At 47.5% G+C, this 17,711-nt stretch overlaps 1 protein-coding gene across 2 annotated transcripts in view; it reads left to right on the forward strand.

Annotated features, from left to right (window-relative positions):
- LOC110486020 (uncharacterized) overlaps positions 1-16,353 on the forward strand; it is a 21,096-nt gene extending 4,743 nt beyond the window's left edge. Inside the window, exons 2-11 of one of the 2 annotated variants that reach the window (XM_090195369.1) lie at positions 4,973-5,262; positions 5,350-11,175; positions 11,230-12,955; positions 13,057-13,281; positions 14,136-14,224; positions 14,506-14,574; positions 14,699-14,845; positions 14,993-15,121; positions 15,936-16,058; positions 16,245-16,353. In XM_090195369.1, coding sequence (XP_090051495.1) covers positions 4,973-5,262; positions 5,350-11,175; positions 11,230-12,955; positions 13,057-13,281; positions 14,136-14,224; positions 14,506-14,574; positions 14,699-14,845; positions 14,993-15,121; positions 15,936-16,058; positions 16,245-16,259 — 8,639 coding nt within the window. In that variant the 3' untranslated portion in view covers positions 16,260-16,353. Of the gene's footprint in view, positions 1-4,972; positions 5,263-5,349; positions 12,956-13,056; positions 13,282-14,135; positions 14,225-14,505; positions 14,575-14,698; positions 14,846-14,992; positions 15,122-15,935; positions 16,059-16,244 lie in introns of both variants that reach the window. The other variant, XM_036944511.2, reaches the window with a different exon arrangement.
- Positions 16,354-17,711: the final 1,358 nt, after the last annotated feature.

Raw genomic sequence — 17,711 nt, forward strand, 5'->3', positions numbered from 1 at the left:
TTCTACTTTTCTCACTTTCTTGCTTGGCCTTTCTCTGTCACACCCTGTGACTTTTTTGACATTTTGTTGGGTTACAGCCTGAATTTAAAATGGATTATATTGAGATTTTGTGTTACTGGCCTACACACGATACCTCATAATGTCAAAGTGGATTATGTTTTTAGAAATGTTTACAAATGAATAAAAAATGTAAAGTATTCAACCCATTTGTTATAGCATGCCTAAATAAGTTCAGGACAAAACATTTGCTTAACAAGTCACATAATAAGTTGCATGGACTCACTTTGTGATTTTTGAATGACTACCTAATCTCTGTACCCCACACATACAATTATCTGTAAGGTCTCTCAGTCGAGCAGTTAATTTCAAACACAGATTCAACCACAAAGACCAGGGAGGTTTTCCAATGCCTCACAAATAATTTGTAGATGGGTAAAAAAAGCAGACAATTGAATATCCCTTTGAGCATGGTGAAGTTATTAATTACACTTTGGATGGTGTATCAATACACCCAGTCACTACAACGATACAGGTGTTGCTGGAGAAGAAGGAAATCCCTCAGGGATCCAGGTCTGCAAAGCTCTTAGAGACCTACCTAGAAAGACTCAAAGCTGTAATCACTGCCAATGGTGATTCTAATATGTATTGACTCAGGGGTGTGGAAAATGTATGTATATTCAGAGGTGAAATTAGCATGTAAATCTTGGTGGGTCAAAAAAAAAAGAAAGTGGGATGCATGCAAGCAATGCCACTACACAATACTAAACAATACATTAATTGCACTATAACGGTGACAAACGGTGCCCACAAACTGTTAGGGCCTACATAAAGCTGTCCCAACAGCAGTCCCAACATCTTACCACTGATACAACTGGCTATCAGCGGAGCCTTGTCTGGCAGCGAAACAGTTTATTCAACTTCATTTACAACCACAATTTGGGGACGACAAGCGGATAAGAGGCAATCTGTCATTTTGATTAAGACATTAATGAGCGAGCTAGGACGGATGTAACGTTAGTCAATATAACTATTTGTTTAGCACTTTTGAAATGTACAGCAACAGAATTCAGAACATGGGCCATTCTTACAGTGTTCTCCCTGTACACTAAGTCAGAACCGTAGGATTAACAAAGGGTCATATAAGCAAACAATGAAAGCTCTTACAATATTCAATGATTATATTTTTCTGAAACAGGTTATAGGCTACCGTAGAACAGTGGGCTAAATTAAGAAGGGTAAATAGACCAAATTATTAGGTTGAAGCACACGGGCTACGAACATTTTACTACACTCAGCTACAGTATACATATCTCCCTAGCATATTGCATCATGCATGCAGCAGCATACAATACATTTTTGGACTCACTATGCTCACTTAAACAGGAAGGTGGCATGGTTGTCCTTCGTGGGCAAGTTTTGTCATCAAAGTCTGGCATTCTCTGGATGGTGCTTTCATCGGAGGCCGATTTATAATTCTGAGTTGGATGACCGTTCAAAATGTATTTTCCCAGTCGGAACTCATTTATTGCCGACATCCCAGTTAACTTGACTTCACTTCAGTGAGTTCAAGACTTCGTAGTTCCAAGTTAATAGTTGTTTTGAGCGCAGCACAAATCATGCTTCATTGACAGCATGGCCAATGTTGAATGTTTATCATTTTAAATTTGGAAAAGAGCCCCTTAATCCCAGATGTGGGACCACACAGCCACTGTCACTGATTCCTTCCAAACCACTCATTGAATTTGCGATTTCCAATTTGTTTTGTACAATGTTTATGTGGCCGATGAGCACCAATACATTTTATCTATAATTTCTCTTCATTATTTATCTTCATATGACAAGGATTAAAAAGGATTTACCAGTGGATTGTTGACTTGATTCATAATGACTGCTAGCTAAGATTGTGAAAGTATGACGTTGACATGATCAATCCAATCAAAGCTACTGTACATACAGTATATCACAAAAGTGAGTACACCCCTCACATTTTTGTAAATATTTGAGTATATCTTTTCATGTGACAACACTGAAGAAATGACACTTTGCTACAATGTAAAGTAGTGAGTGTACAGCTTGTATAACAGTGTACATTTGCTGTCCCCTCAAAATAACTCAACATACAGCCATTAATGTCTAAACCGCTGGCAACAAAAGTGAGTACACCCCTAAGTGAAAATGTCCAAATTGGGCCCAAAGTGTCAATATTTTGTGTGGCCACCATCATTCAGCACTGCCTTAACCCTCTTGGGTATGGAGTTCACCAGAGCTTCACAGGTTGCCACTGGAGTCCTCTTCCACTCCTTCATGACGACATCACGGAGCTGGTGAATGTTAGAGAACTTGCACTCCTCCACCTTCCGTTTGAGGATGCCCCACAGAAGCTCAATAGGGTTTAGGTCTGGAGACATGCTTGGCCAGTCCATCACCTTTACACTCAGCTTCTTTAGCAAGGCAGTGGTCGTCTTGGAGGTGTGTTTGGGGTCATTATCAAGTTGGAATACTGCCCTGCGGCCCAGTCTCCGAAGGGAGGGGATCATGCTCTGCTTCAGTATGTCACAGTACATGTTGGCATTCATGGTTCCCTCAATGAACTGTAGCTCCCCAGTGCCGGCAGCACTCATGCAGCCCCAGACCATGACACTCCCACCACAATGCTTGACTGTAGGCAAGACACACTTGTCTTTGTACTCACCTGGTTGACGCCACACACGCTTGACACCATCTGAACCAAATAAGTTTATCTTGGTCTCATCAGACCACAGGACATGGTTCCAGTAATCCATGTCCTTAGTCTGCTTGTCTTCCGCAAACTGTTTGCGGGATTTCTTGTGCATCATCTTTAGAAGAGGCTTCCTTCTGGGACGACAGCCATGCAGACCAATTTGATGCAGTGTATGGCGTATGGTCTGAGCACTGACAGGCTGACTCCCACCCCTTCAACCTCTGCAGCAATGCTGGCAGCACTCATACGTCTATTTCCCAAAGACACCCTCTGGATATGAAGCTGAGCACGTGCACTCAACTTCTTTGGTCGACCATGGCGAGGCCTGTTCTGAGTGGAACCTGTCCAGTTAAACCACTGTATGGTCTTGGCCACCGTGCTACAGCTCAGTTTCAGGGTCTTGGCAATCTTCTTATAGCCCAGGCCATCTTTATGTAGAGCAACAATTCTTTTTTTCAGATCCTCAGAGAGTTCTTTGCCATGAGGTGCCATGTTGAACTTCCAGTGACTAGTCAGTATGAGGGAGTTTGAGAGCGATGACACCAAATTTAACACAGCTGCTCCCCATTCACACCTGAGACCTTGTAACACTAACGAGTCACATGACACCTGGGAGGGAAAATGGCTAATTGGGCCCAATTTGGACATTTTCACTTAGGGGTGTACTCACTTTTGTTGCCAGCGGTTTATACATTAATGGCTGTGTGTTGAGTTATTTTGAGGGGACAGCAAATTTACACTGTTATACAAGCTGTACACTCACTACTTTACATTGTAGCAAAGTGTCATTTCTTCGGTGTTGTCACATGAAAATATATACTCAAATATTTACAAAAATGTGAGGGGTTTACTCACTTTTGTGATATACTGTATAATGTGATTTGATGTCATTTTATCTGTGGCCAATGACCTTAAGCCTTTTTGGATGGCGACTTCTAATGTAACACCCAAAGGGCTAGTATTTTCAAGGTCTCCTCTTACACTTGGCAGTGACATAAAGTCCCCATGAGTGACCGAACTCTGAGCCAATCACGGCGCAATGCTGCATATTTTCTGCTGGCTTGCCCACCACCACAGAAAGCACTGAGCTACTGTAGGCTGAAACACTTGCATTTTGGAGCTGCCTTACTCAAGAAAACAAAAAAGAGACCATGTTTGTATGCGGCTGTATTAACTCCATGATATATATTATTTTTTACATTGTTTGCAAACTGATATGTGACACGTATTAATGCCAAAATAACATGCACAATTAAAAACATTTCTAAAAACATGTTTTCATTTAGTCATTATGGGGTATTGTGTGTAGATTGGTGAGATACAAATAGATATTATATTTAATCCGTTTTGAATTCAGGCTGTAATGCAACAAAATATGGAATAAGTCAAGAGGTATGAATACTTTCTGAAGGCACTGTATATACTGTATATTTGAATCTATGAGCTCTTCTTATTTTAATCTATGTGTGTATGTGTGTGTCTGTTCTGCTGACTTTGCCCTGTGGCTACAGAGCTGTCAGTCTGACTTTGCTGATAGGATAAGAGAGGGGAGAGGAAAGATGTGAGGAGGGGCAGAGGAGAGGGGAAAAACACCAACATGCACAGTGCGGGCTCTATTGCTCTAGCAGCAGGTACGACAGCCAGATATGCAGACTTCAGCAAACTCAGGGTGTATTCCATTCCCTTGGGGGTCAGGGGTCACTACTGTGGAAGGGAAAGAGCCTGAGTAATGAACTATCCTGGGCAGTGAGCCCTGTAAATGGAGAGAGAGCACACATTTAATTCATTCAGAACTCACTGCCAGTAAATGTGCCCCATTCACCCAGCCCTAGTTGATGGACTGCAAGTAATGACAGTAGGGTGCCTTATATATTGATATGTTGATGCCACTTGATGTGTACCCTGCTGTGAGTGTGGTCTTTTCAGTCAAATGTTATCTCTGACATTTAGGGGACATTCTAGATCCTCTAGGTATGGCTGTGTGTGTAACGGTAATGAAGGGAAAACAAGCTTCAAGGAGAGAGCTGAAAGGGCTGTTTCTATTCAACAAAGGCAAAGAGGCTACAGCATCCATTACAGATGTATTTTTTTAAAATTATTTTTAATACATTCAGGAGGTAAACTGAAATTCCAGTTTCCTTTTCTCCATTACAGTTACTGTTGCCACGTCATAAAGCAGCTAGTGATTCTGACCTCATGGACATAACATTACATTACAGAAACAGTTTCTTCTCTTCGCTCCTCTTTCAGACATGACCAGACATGCCTCCACTGACTCCACTCCTAGTGACAGTGGCTCCACCCCTAGTGACAGCGGCTCTAGTCCCTCCCCCAGCACCCCTCAGAAGCTGCTCCCATCATGCACCTCTCCTTTTGGGCCGCGGCTGGTCCGGGCCACGCCCAGCTCGTCCGCGACCCCGCGACCCCAGCCTGAAGGTTCCGACCGTCGCCACAGTAACACGATCCGGCTTAGCGGGACGTTTGGAGGTCACGGACCCTGTGGACGTCGCAGCGGACCCGTGAAGATGGAGAGAATCAAGGTGTGTGTGTGTGTATGTTTACCAATGTTCTCCTCTTCTCTTTATGTTTTTCCTATGTTCATCCAATGTTCTCAATATGTTCTCCAGGTCCTGATGGGCTCAGAGGTGGAGAGCGACTACAAGGAGCCAGAGAACATGGACACACGGGTGGTGATGGGCCAGGAGGCCCTGCTCAAGACCAAGAAGACCCTGACAGGGAAGTGCCCTTGCAGGCAGAGCAGCCAGGCGATACCCCTGCCCGGAGGCCCAGTCTTGGAGGTCCCTAACCCTCCCTCAGAAGCACAGGCAGAGGCTGGGGAAAAGGCCCAACTGGACACAGGGCAGGAGAAAGACAATTCACCTCTGACCCCAAAGATGGAGCAAGAGCAGGAGAGAATCCCTGTCCTGCCCATTAGCCCTCTCCTCACCCCTCTCCTAACCCCCCTCATCCCTGCCTCCCCTCCCTCCTCAGAGCCAGTCACAGTGGATGTTAGTTTGACGGGCAGCTCAAGCCCTTTGGAGGCAGGGCTGTCTCCCTATGGTGAAATGTCTTTTGTATGTTCCATGTATGCCATGCCCTCCCTGTCCGAGCCAGCCTATCCCCCTGCTATCCTGTCCTTCTCTGAGCCGGTCTATGCCGTGGACCCTCTGAGAGTGGGCGTTCCCTCATCCCTGGATCCTGACCTGTACTACACCGCCCCCTCCACCCCCATCAAGATGGCTCCTCACCCCTCATACCTCAAACATCGCTCTTACCCCGGCTCCCCAGCCTCTCCCCTCTCACAAAACACCCCCTCGGACAGCGAGGACCTGTGCTCCCCCCTCACCTCCCCCTCTGGCTCCTACGTCACGGCGGAGGGGGGCAGCTGGACCTCTTCCACCTCCCCCTGCACCTCCCCCAATCTGCTCCTGGCAGAGGAGGTGCAGGAGGCACCTGCATGCTTTGTCAGCTCGCTGTCTGAAATCGGAGATGAGGTGGGAGAGGAGAGGGGAGCTGTAGGGGAGAGGGCAGAGGAGAAGGGAGGAGGAGCAGCAGAGTGGCGATTCTGCCTTTATAAGGGTCTAGCAGAGACTGTGATCCTGGAGGAGGAGGAGGTGCTGAGAGGGGAGGTGAGTGGGGGGGGGAGTGAGGAAGCGACAGTCTCAAGAGGTAGCTGTCGCCCCCGCTGGGTGACAGAGGACACTTCCCCATTGAGGAGCAGCAGCGGCAGAAGCACTGACTCCCAGGAAGAGGGAGGGGAGTCGGAGGGCTCGCTCTGCCCAGCAGAGGATGCTCTAGCTGGGGGACAGCAGTACTCTAGTCCCCTGCTGCAAAGAGGCCTGGAGCTGGAGCTGCAGGCCTGTGTGGCTGAGGAACTTTACCCTCCCATTACCAACCCAGAGGATGGAACAGGCTCCCCACGGTTGACCTCCATGTCCTTCCCCTTCGCCCCAGACATGGGGAACCTAACCCATCACACCTCCAGTGTCAACCCTGCCTCCCCCAAACTTCCCCTGGACACCTGCTCTCCAGATGTGTCAGACGGGGATAACTCCAGTCCATACGGAGAGATGGGTACCTTCCTTCTGTTTCCAGGCTCCTACAGTGATGATGGAGAGATGGAGGAGGAGGAGGAGGAGGAGAGGATGATCCCAGCCTCTCTGCTTAACTTTCCCCTCCACACCAGTCTCCTCTTTCAGGCAGACTCCATGGAGATCACTCTCTTCCCCACAGAGGAGGGGAATGAGGGAGGAGAGGGAAATGACAGGAACGAAGGGAACGATGTGGATGCATACGCGGCCGGAGAGGAGGAGGGGGACGTGGAGGATGATGATGAAGATGATGATGAAGAAGAAGAAGTGGAGGCTAAGGTAGAGATAGAGGAGGCTAAGGTAGAAATAGCGATAGAGGAAGAGGTTGATGAAGAGGAGGGTGAGGATGTTGAGGAAGAGGAGGATGAGGGTGAGGGTAAGGCTGTAAATGACCCAGCTGAAGAGGACAACTCGGCCTCCTTCCTTCATTCACTGTCGGAGACTTCCATCAACGAAGGTCTGGATGAGTCCTTCTGTTTCCATGATGACACTGACGACTCACTAGACTCCGCCTCTTATAATGGTGAAGAGGATGAGCGGCTGTACAGCACAGAGAGACATGCTGAACCACCCACAGGACCACCCACAGAACCACACCAAGCCAAACCTCAGCCTGAAACTAGACCAGAGGCCCACAGCACTGAACTGTCTCAGTCCCAGAGCAGCCCTAGCCTAATCAATCCCCCAGGAGACAAAGAGCCCCGGCCTGAACCACCACAACCACAACCTGCACTTGCACCTGCCCAACTTGCGGAATCAGCCCACCCCAAGTCCTCGAACAGCGGCAGTGGGAGTGAAATGGAGACCTCCTCAGAGTTCTCTGACCCTCCTGTCCCCTCTCCTTCTCAGGAGAGCCCTTCTGTCTCTACCCTTACCCCTAAACCTTCTACAACCCCTTACCCTGCCTCGATTACCCCAAAGACTACCCCTGCTACCGTGTCAACCCCTAAAACCAAGCCTGCATCTCTCTCTAACCCCAACACTAACTTTGCTCCTGCCCCTAATGCTAAATCTGCTACTGTCTGTACCACTAAGACTAACCCTGCTACAGCCTCAACCCCACAAAATAACTCTGCTACTGCCTCCACCCCCAAAACTAACCCTGCTACTGTTTGTACACTTGAAATGAACCCTGCTACGGTCTCTACCCCTAACACTAACAGTGCTCTTACCCCTAACGCTAAATCTCCTACGGCCTGTACCACTAACACCAACCCTGCTACAGCCTCAACCCCCAAAACTACCCCAGGTACATGCTCTACCCCAAACCCTACTGTTACTCCTAACACTAACCCTGCTGCTACAATCGAGGAGACAGCGTCCCACAGCAATCCTGTCACCCTGGCAACAGAAGCAGGGCAAGCCAAAGCAGCTGCAGAGGAAGTACAGGCTGGTACGGTGAGAGAGGAGGACAAAAGGAGCGGTGAAAAGAGAGAGAAAGACAAACAGAGCAGTGGGGAGAGAGGAAAGGACAAACAGAGCGGTGGGGAGAGAGGAAAGGACAAACAGAGCGGTGGGGAGAGAGGAAAGGACAAACAGAGCAGTGGGGAGAGAGGAAAGGACAAACAGAGCAGTGGGGAGAGAGGGAAGGACAAACAGAGCGGTGGGGAGAGAGGGAAGGACAAACAGAGCGGTGGGGAGAGAAGAAAGGACAAACAGAGCAGTGGGGAGAGAGGAAAGGACAAACAGAGGGCTGCGGAGAGAGAGAAGGATGAACAGAGTACAGAGACTTCAGACGAGGATCACACAGAGCAGACAGACAGAGACTCATTCAAACTACTCATTAAGCCACACCCCTCTAAGTCAGACACACCCCGGCCTAAACAGAAGACCTCTGAGCCCCGTAAGCCACTCCCACGTGTGTTTGGGGTGGCAGCGGCTTCAATCCGGTCCAAACCGCTTCTGGTGTCAGTGCTGGAACTGGACCAGAAGAATGAGAACAGCAGCGCTGAAGGTGTGGACTCCCATCAGGTCCTTGAAGGGACCACTGCCACCAATGACCTGAACAAGGGGGTCCCTCTGCTCTCGTACCCGAAAGAGCCTAACCCCAGCAACATCCCTGTCTCCTCCTGCCCTGAGAGCTCACCTGACCTGGCTGACAACCTGTCCCTGACCCCTGACATCTGCCCATGTGACCCCGCCCAGGAGAACCTGAGGGAGAACACCCTGAGCACTGAGGACGGGGGCCCTGTGGCCCTGGGCTCCCCTCACACACCTCTGGCTGTCTCTCCCAAGAGGGAGAACTCAGAGACAGACGCCGGAGGGAGGAGGGGGGTTGGGGGCTGGGGGGCAGGGGAGGCCCAATCTCTCTCTCTGGGGCAGGGCTGTGGGTTGGAGGCACAGAGCCTGTTACTGTGTGAGGTGGAGGGGCATGCTGTTGGACAGACAATTGGACAGACGATTGGACAGACACTCTCCGGGCTGCCCAATGTCGGCACAGACGAGGATGAGGTGGATGATATAATGGGGGACGAAGAAGACAACAACAGCCTGTGTGGTCGGCCAGACAAGATGGCAGATGTTGAGCTTGTGGGAGAGGGAGTGCCAGAGTCCAACCTGTCCAGCTGGAGGTCCATCGAGGAGATATCAGAGGCAGGGGGAGGAGAGGACGGAAGCTCCCAATTCCCAGAGGATGATATCAGCAACCTGCAGAGTCGCCCAGAAAACAAGGAGCAGGAAAACAACAACAATGACTCAGTGTTCCTATCCTCTGGAATGCCAACCTGTGTGACTCTGAATGCCCTGTCAGAGGAGGTGAGACACCAGAGCCAGAGTGTGAGTCTGAGGGCGTCCCTCTCAAACATACCACTCACAGAAGTGAGACCACAGGCTGCTGCAGCCTCCGATAGGCCAACAACATCAACGGACAGCTCAACACACCAATCAGACATAAGACAGGCTTCCTCATCCATGGAAAGCCCTGGGCGTGTCTCACCACCAGGGGGTAAACCACAGACCGTTTCAGACCAGAGCTCTGGTTCAGTAGAGGCAGCCATTTCCAGACCCAACAGTAACACAGATATTAACCCAGCAGTCAAACAGGCAGACCTTGCTATATCTCTGCTGGGTGGGGCATTTGGATCCTTCAGTCATAAAATCAGACCAAGCAACTCCAAGTCAGGCAGACTGCCCCAAGAAACTTCCCCATCAATGAGGAAAGACACAGTAGAGAATGTCCAAGTCTCCCAAGAAACTTCTCTCTCAGTGGGCAAAGACACAGTAGAGAAGGTCAAAGTTTCCCAAGAAACTTCCCCATCAGTGAGCAAAGTCACAGTAGAGAAGGTCCAAGTCTCCCAAGAATTGTCCCTATCAGTGGGCAAAGACACAGTAGAGATGGTCCAAGTTTCCCAAGTATTTCCCCCATCAGTGGGCAAAGACACGGTAAAGAATGTCCACGTTTCCCAAGAATTCTTCCTATCATTGGGCAAAGACACAGTAGAGAAGGTCCACGTTTTTCACGAAACTTCCCCATCAATGAGTAAAGACACAGAAAAGAAGTTTCAAGTTTCCCAAGAAATTTACCCATCAATGAGCAAAGACACAGTTGAGAAAGTACAATTTTCCCAAGAATGTTCCCCATCAGTGAGCAAAAACATAGTAGAGAATGTCCAAGTCTCCCAAGAAACTTCCCTATGGGTGGGCAAAAACACTGTAGAGAAGGTCCAAGTTTCCCAAGAAACATCCCCATCTGTGAGCAAAGACACAGTAGAGAAGGTTCAAGTATTCCAAGAATCGTCCCTATCAGTGGGTAAAAACACAGTAGAGAAAGTCCAAGTTTCCCAAAAAACTTCCCCGTCAGTGAGCAAAGACACAGTAGAGAAGGTCCAAGTTTCCCAAGAAACATCCCCATCCGTGGGCAAAGACATAGTAGAGAAGGTCCAAGTTTCCCAAGAAACTTCCCCATCAGTGAGCAAAGACACAGTAGAGAAGGTCCAAGTATTCCAAGAACCATCCCTATCAGTAGGCAAAGACACGGTAGAGAAGGTTGAAGTTTCCCAAGAAATTTCCCCATCAATGAGCGAAGAGATAGTAGAGAAAGTACAATTTTCCCAAGAATGTTCTCCATCAGTGAGCAAAAACATAGTAGAAAATGTCCAAGTCTCCCAAGAAACTTCCCCATCAGTGGGCAAAGACACAATAGAGAAGGTCGACATTTCCCAAGAAACTTCCCCATCAGTGAGCAAAGACACAGTAGAGAAGGGCCAAGTATCCCAAGAATCGGCCCTATCAGTTGGCAAAGACACAGTAGAGAAGGTCCAAGTTTCCCAAGAAACTTCCCCATCAGTGAGTAAAGACACAGTAGAGAAGGTCCAAGTCTCCAAAGAATCTTCCCTATCAGTGGGCAAAGACACAGTAGAGAAGGTACAAGTATTCCAAGAATCAGCCCTATTAGGGGGCAAAGACACAATAGAAGAGGTCCAAGTTTCCCAAGAAACTTCCCCATCAGTGAGTAAAGACACAGTAGAGAAGGTCCAAGTCTCCAAAGAATCTTCCCTATCAGTGGGCAAAGACACAGTAGAGAAGGTACAAGTTTCCCAAGAAACTTCCCCATCAGTGAGTAAAGACACAGTAGAGAAGGTCCAAGTCTCCAAAGAATCTTCCCTATCAATGGGCAAAGATACAGTAGAGAAGGTACAAGTTTTCCAAGAAACCTCCCCATCAGTGAGTAAAGACACAGTAGAGAAGGTCCAAGTCTCCAAAGAATCTTCCCTATCAGTGGGCAAAGATACAGTAGAGAAGGTACAAGTTTCCCAAGAAACCTCCCCATCAGTGAGCAAAGACACAGTGGAGAAGGTCCAAGTTGTCCAAGAATCTTCCCTATCCCTATCAGTGGGCAAAGACACGGTAGAAAGTGTGAAAAAGCTCTGTTCCCAGCCTCAGCCAGAGGAGACAGAGCCACAGACGATGAGCCAAAGAGAGGGTGGTGGCGGTCAGGCGACTGATAGGCACATTGACCAACTAAAGATGAGCGTGGCCTTAGAAGGGCAGGAGAGCAGTGTTTATATTTCAGGGGAAAGTGAGGTGAAGGAGAGAGCAGAGGAGAGATTCTCTCCAACAGAGAGCATTCCAGAACCTGCACAGCGTCAGACACCTGAGGGAGAGCTGAGCACAGAGAAAGCCATCACTCCTCCTCAGCCAGAGAGGAGAGGGAAGCAGAGAAAGCAGAGCAGAGACAGACCCAGTCAGCTGCTCAGACAATCTACATCAGGCCCTGGGTCTACTGATCAACCACAGAAACCCTCTCTCGCTACCAAGACCCTAGCAGACACCTCCCCACCAGGGAAACAAAAGAATACGAACACGAGGGGACAAAAATCTGTTGCATATACCAGACAGAGGACACCTGTGAAGGGCAAACCTGAAGCAGAGTCCGGGAGGAGAGGGGAAAACAGAAACGTCTCCGTTGCCCCGACTCCCCCTAGTCCTACCAACCTCTGCCCTATAGCTCCCACTCTCCTAGTCAACCAGGAAGTGAACACGGAAGTGCACCAGATAATGCTTGATAACAGGCCGCTGCCTGGCTGCCAGACAGAAAGCAGGAAGGATATCAACGATAACAATGTGGGGAGTGGCCATGCCTCCCCTACAGAACAGAATAGGTCCTCTTCTCCTCCACCTCTTCCCTCCTCCTCTCCTCCTCACCTCTCATTCTCTCCTCTTTCCTCATCTCCCCCACCTCTTCCCTCCTCCTCTCCTCCTCCTCTCTCCCCCTCTACTCTCTCCTCCTCTCCTCCTCCCAGCTCCTTCGTGATGCCGCCAGATGAGGACCTCCCCACTCCCATACAGGAGTCCCAGCCTCTCGTCACCCCACTCCTAGACACCCAGCCTCAATCAATCAATGTTCAGGCAGCCTCTGCAACCCTTTCTACTACCCCTAACGCCCTTCCTAAGCACCCCCCTATACCCACCGAAAGTGTCCCTATGTCCCCTACCCCCTCCTCATTTCCATCTCCATCCACGTCAGCCCTGGCCTCAACCCCCAGCTTTACCCAGCCCACCCAGGAGTCTCTGCCACGGCTGGAGGCTCCAACCACAATGCCTGTCCTCGGCATCCGCAGGCAGGTCCAGCCCCAACCAAACCTCCTCACCAAGCCCAACAGACAGGTCAAGACAGGTCAGTCACAAAGCCCACAGGACAGAGGTGAGTTACACCCCAGGGGTGTGGGGTGATTTAATTTTCCCTTTTTGGTAATTGTGAATCACGAATCAGTCCAACCTATGTGAACTTGGATTTTGTTGCAGATGGGATGGATACAGACAGTGATGACGATGCCACTGCTGTTCCTCTACGACATCACATGACTCAGCCAAGGGGGACTGTGGGAAACCCTTCTCATAAAGAGTCTGGCTCCTCCAATCAGCGAGAGATACTGCTTCACTCCTCCTGCCAAACAACTGAGAGACAGACAGACTGTCCAATCAGCCACAAGGATTCACAGGAGCTGGACCTGTCCTTCAAATACAACTGTACGTGCTCTCCAAATCCAAATCGCTCTCTATGTCTGTCTGTTTCTCTCTGTCTCCTTGAGAAAGTGATTCTGAGAAGTGACTCCACATATGACCTTCCTCACACACAGATGTCTCTGAGTATGTCTAGTGGCCCTGCTATGGTCCTGATGAAGGACATACTTTAGATTCTAGGAAGGCTTCTCAATAATACCCCGTCGACCACAGAACACTGCTGCAGCTGCTGAATAATGGAGGAGAAATACTCAGAGAGAGGATCATTTTATCCAGGAGGAATACTGTTATTGCACATCTTTCAATAGAGGTTATTTCAGGGCGCACGTCTTTCAATTGAGGTTATTTCAGGGTGCACATCTTTCAATAGAGGTTATTTCAGGGCGCACGTCTTTCAATTGAGGTTATTTCAGGGTGCACATCTTTCAATAGAGGTTATTTCAGGGCAACCGTCAGTCAATCTGAAACCTCTGAGTCAATCTGGCTAAAACTGACCTCCTGGTTGATGATACATACATAGAATCATGGATGGGGATTTATGTGTACTGTATGTGTTGGTAGCACTGCAGCATAATGAACAATGCTACATGCGTTGAAACAGTAGTACAGAATGTAATTGTACGTTATAACGTGCATGTTCCATAGCATAGAGATGAAATGTCGCTGCTATTTAATGAGGTGATCTATTTCTTCTCTGCGATCGGTGATTAGGTTAGCCGTAGAGCTTTATGATGCTGTCCCATTACCAGAGGCCTAACGAGCTACACCATGTCCTCATCATCTACATCTCAGGCATTAGTTACCATAGCAATGAGGATGTGATGCCGTCCTCTGAGAGTAACAGTGCGTGTGTTCCACAGTGGGCTCCTGCAATGAGTCGGAGAGTGACGGATCAGTGCCAGAGTTGGAAGAACCAGAGGGGGTGCCACTGAGATCCTCAGAACCCCAGGTGAGTCTACCGTGTGTGGGCAGAGAACACTCTAGAAGTCCCCTCACCTCCAAGGGTGGAAACCTTGCGTTCACTGTGTGTTATGTAATAACATATTGATGTCATTACCTTTAGGTAGAGTGGTAAGAAGGATGCGTGTTGTGGGGCTTGTATTTTCTGAATGCTTCGCAGCTTCAGAGATATGTTCCATATTATCAGTCTGGATATGGGTAAACTACTGTAGAATGTTCTCAGGTTTGATGTGTTGAATTGCTTGTGTTGTCCTCCCTTCTCTCTCTCAGCCCATCTCTCCTGCTGATGAGGGGATAAACAGACCTAAGCAGAGCCGCAGTGAGAAGAAGGCCCGCAAGGCAAGATGTGAACACAGAGCTGCTCCATGTGGCAGATTCAGCTAATCAAACACAGAGCAAATGTGTGTGTATTCTGTGTGTTTGGCCGCATCATGGTGTAACCAGTGTGTGTGTGTGTGTATAGGCCATGGGTAAGCTGGGCTTGCGGCCGGTCCACGGTGTGACCAGGATCACTATAAGGAAGTCGAAGAGCATCTTGTTTGTCATCAGCAGACCTGACGTCTTCAAGAGCCCCGCGTCAGACATCTACATCGTCTTTGGAGAGGCCAAGGTGAGGCCAAGGTCTCTCTCGCACTCTCTCTCTCTTGCTCTCTCTACCCACTCTCTTTTTATATCCCCCTCTCTCTCTCTTTTCTCTCATCTACATTTTGTTCAGAGGCCAAGGTGACCTCTCTCTCTCTTCCTATTTCCTCCCTAGATAGAGGACCTGTCTCAACAGGTGCACAAGGCAGCGGCAGAGAAGTTTAAGGTCCCGGTGGAGCCCTCCCCCCTGGCGCCACCTGCACCACCCAGCCTCACCATCAAGGAAGAGAGCGAGGAGGAGGAGGTACGGACACGCATGCTCACTAATTATGTCAAGGAAAAACACCAATCTTTACACTATTCTTACTCTTTCATGTACAGTAGTTCTTTTAGATCTTAATATGAAACAATTCTGTCTAGTGTTGTGAAATGTCAGTCATTTCTACTGTAGTGGTGTAAAAAGTACCCAACTGTCATACTTGAGTACAAGTAAAGAGACCTTAATAGGAAAAGACTCAAGAAAAAGTGAAAGTCACACAGGAATATTCTGCTTTAGTAAAAGTATTTGGTTTTAAATATACTAAAGTAAATGTAATTGCTAAAATATATTTAAGTAAAAATAATTTCAAATTACTTATATTAAGCAAACTAGACGGCACCATTTTCTTGTTTTGTTTAACTTACGGATAGACAGGGGCATCAACACTCAGATATAATTTACAAACAAAGCATGTGTTTAGTGAGTCCCCCGGATCAGAGGCAGTAGGGATGACCGGGATGTTTTTTTTGATAAGTATGTGAATTAGACCATTTTCCTGTCCTGCTAAGCATTCAAAATGCAACAAGTATTTTGGGTCTCATGGAAAATGTATGGAGTAAAAAGTACATACTTTTCTTTAGGAATGTGGTGAAGTAAAAGTTGTCAAAAATATAAAGAGGTAAAGTCAAGTACGGATACCCCCAAAACTACTTAAGTAGTATTTTCAAGTATTGCTACTTAAGTACTTTACACCACTGCTCTACTGTTGTTAGCCTGATGGCTAATAAGAACTGTAGCATTGTTTTTTTCATGTTCAGAAGTAGTGCAACTGACTTTGACATTGACCTCTGTCTGTCAGGTGGACGAGGGAGGTTTGGAGCAGAGGGATATAGAGCTGGTGATGGCCCAGGCTAATGTGTCCCGTTCTAAAGCTGCCCACGCCCTCAGACACAACACCAATGACATCGTTAACGCTATCATGGTGAGGAGGGAGTGATGAAGGAAGGAATCTGTTGTAACACACTATGTCCACTTTGGGCCTACAGTTGTTGTTATGACCTGCTGATGATTGCAACTGTGCTTTTTCAACAGGTTTTTGAAAAAAAAAGCTTAACAATATATGCATCCAACTCAAAGTAATTGTCTCCCTCTTTCTTCTCTCCCACAGGAACTGACAATGTGAGAGGACCCCCACCAAGCATAAATGCCACAGTCACATCTGTATCGCTGCTATGTTGCATTCTCCTTACCTGCTAATAAACAGTCTGTTATAACTACACTAGTGGGCGATACTGTTAACCACCCTAATACTTCACGTCATGTCCAGTGTATACAGTTGAAGTCTGAAGTCACACTTAGTTTGGAGTCGACAAAACTCGCTTTAGAGCCACTCCATAAATTTCTTGTCAACAAACTACAGTTTTGGCAAGTTGGAAGGACATCTACGTTGTGCATGACACAAGTCATTTTTCAGATTATTTCACTTATAGTTAACTGTGTCACAATTCCAGTGGGTCAGAAGTTTACATCTACTAAGTTGACTGTGCCTTTAAACAGCTTGGAAAATTCCCGAAAATGTCATGGCTTTAGAAGCTTCTGATAGGCTAATTTACATCATTTGAGTGAATTGGAGGTGTACCTGTGGATGTATTTCAAGGCCTATCTTCAAACTCTCAAAGCACTTCTTTGCTTGACATCCTGGGAAAATCAAATGAAATCAGCCAAGACCTGGTTCATCCTTGGGAGCAATTTCCAAAGGCCTGAAGGTGCCATGTTCATCTGTACAAACAATAGTACGCAAGTATAAACACCATGGGACCACACAGCCGTCATACCGCTCAAAAAGGAGACGCATTCTGTCTCATAGGGATGAGCTTACTTTGGTGTGAAAAGTGCAAATCAATCCCAGAACAACAGCAAATGACCTTGTAAAGATGCTGGAGGAACAGGTACAAATGTATCTATATCCACAGTAAAACGAGTCCTATAATCGACATAACCTGAAAGGCCGCTCAAGCAAGGAAGAAGCCACTGCTCCAAAATGACCATTGTTATGTTTGGAGGAAAAAGGGGATGCTTGCAAGCCGAAGATCACCATCCCTACTGTGAAGCACGGGAGAGGCAGGATCATGTTGTCGCAAATGGGTCTTCCAAATGGACAATGACCACAAGCATACTTCCAAAGTTGTGGCAAAATGGCTTAAGGACAACAAAGGCAAGGTATTGCAGTGGCCACCACAAAGCCCTGACCTCAATCATATAGAACATTTGTGGGCAGAACTGAAAAAGCATATGCGAGCAAGGAGGCCCACAAACCTGATTCAGTTACACAATTTCTGTCAGGAGGAATGGGCCAAAATTCACCCAACTTATTGTGGGAAGCTTGTGGAAGGCTACCTGAAACATTTGACCCAAGTTAAACAATTTAAAGGCAACGTTACCAAATACTAACTGAGTGTATGTAAACTTCTGAACCACTGGGAATGTGATGAAAGAAATAAATGCTGAAATAAATAATTCTCTCTACTGTTATTCTGACATTTCACATTCTTAAAATAAAGTGGTGATCCTAACTGACCTAAGACAGGGACTTTTTACTAGGATTAAATGTCAGGAATTGTGAAAAACTAAATAT

The sequence above is a fragment of the Oncorhynchus mykiss genome, chromosome 2 (genome assembly GCF_057628025.1).
Source record: "Oncorhynchus mykiss isolate SJ-2025 chromosome 2, ASM5762802v1, whole genome shotgun sequence".
Taxonomy (NCBI): domain Eukaryota; kingdom Metazoa; phylum Chordata; class Actinopteri; order Salmoniformes; family Salmonidae; genus Oncorhynchus; species Oncorhynchus mykiss.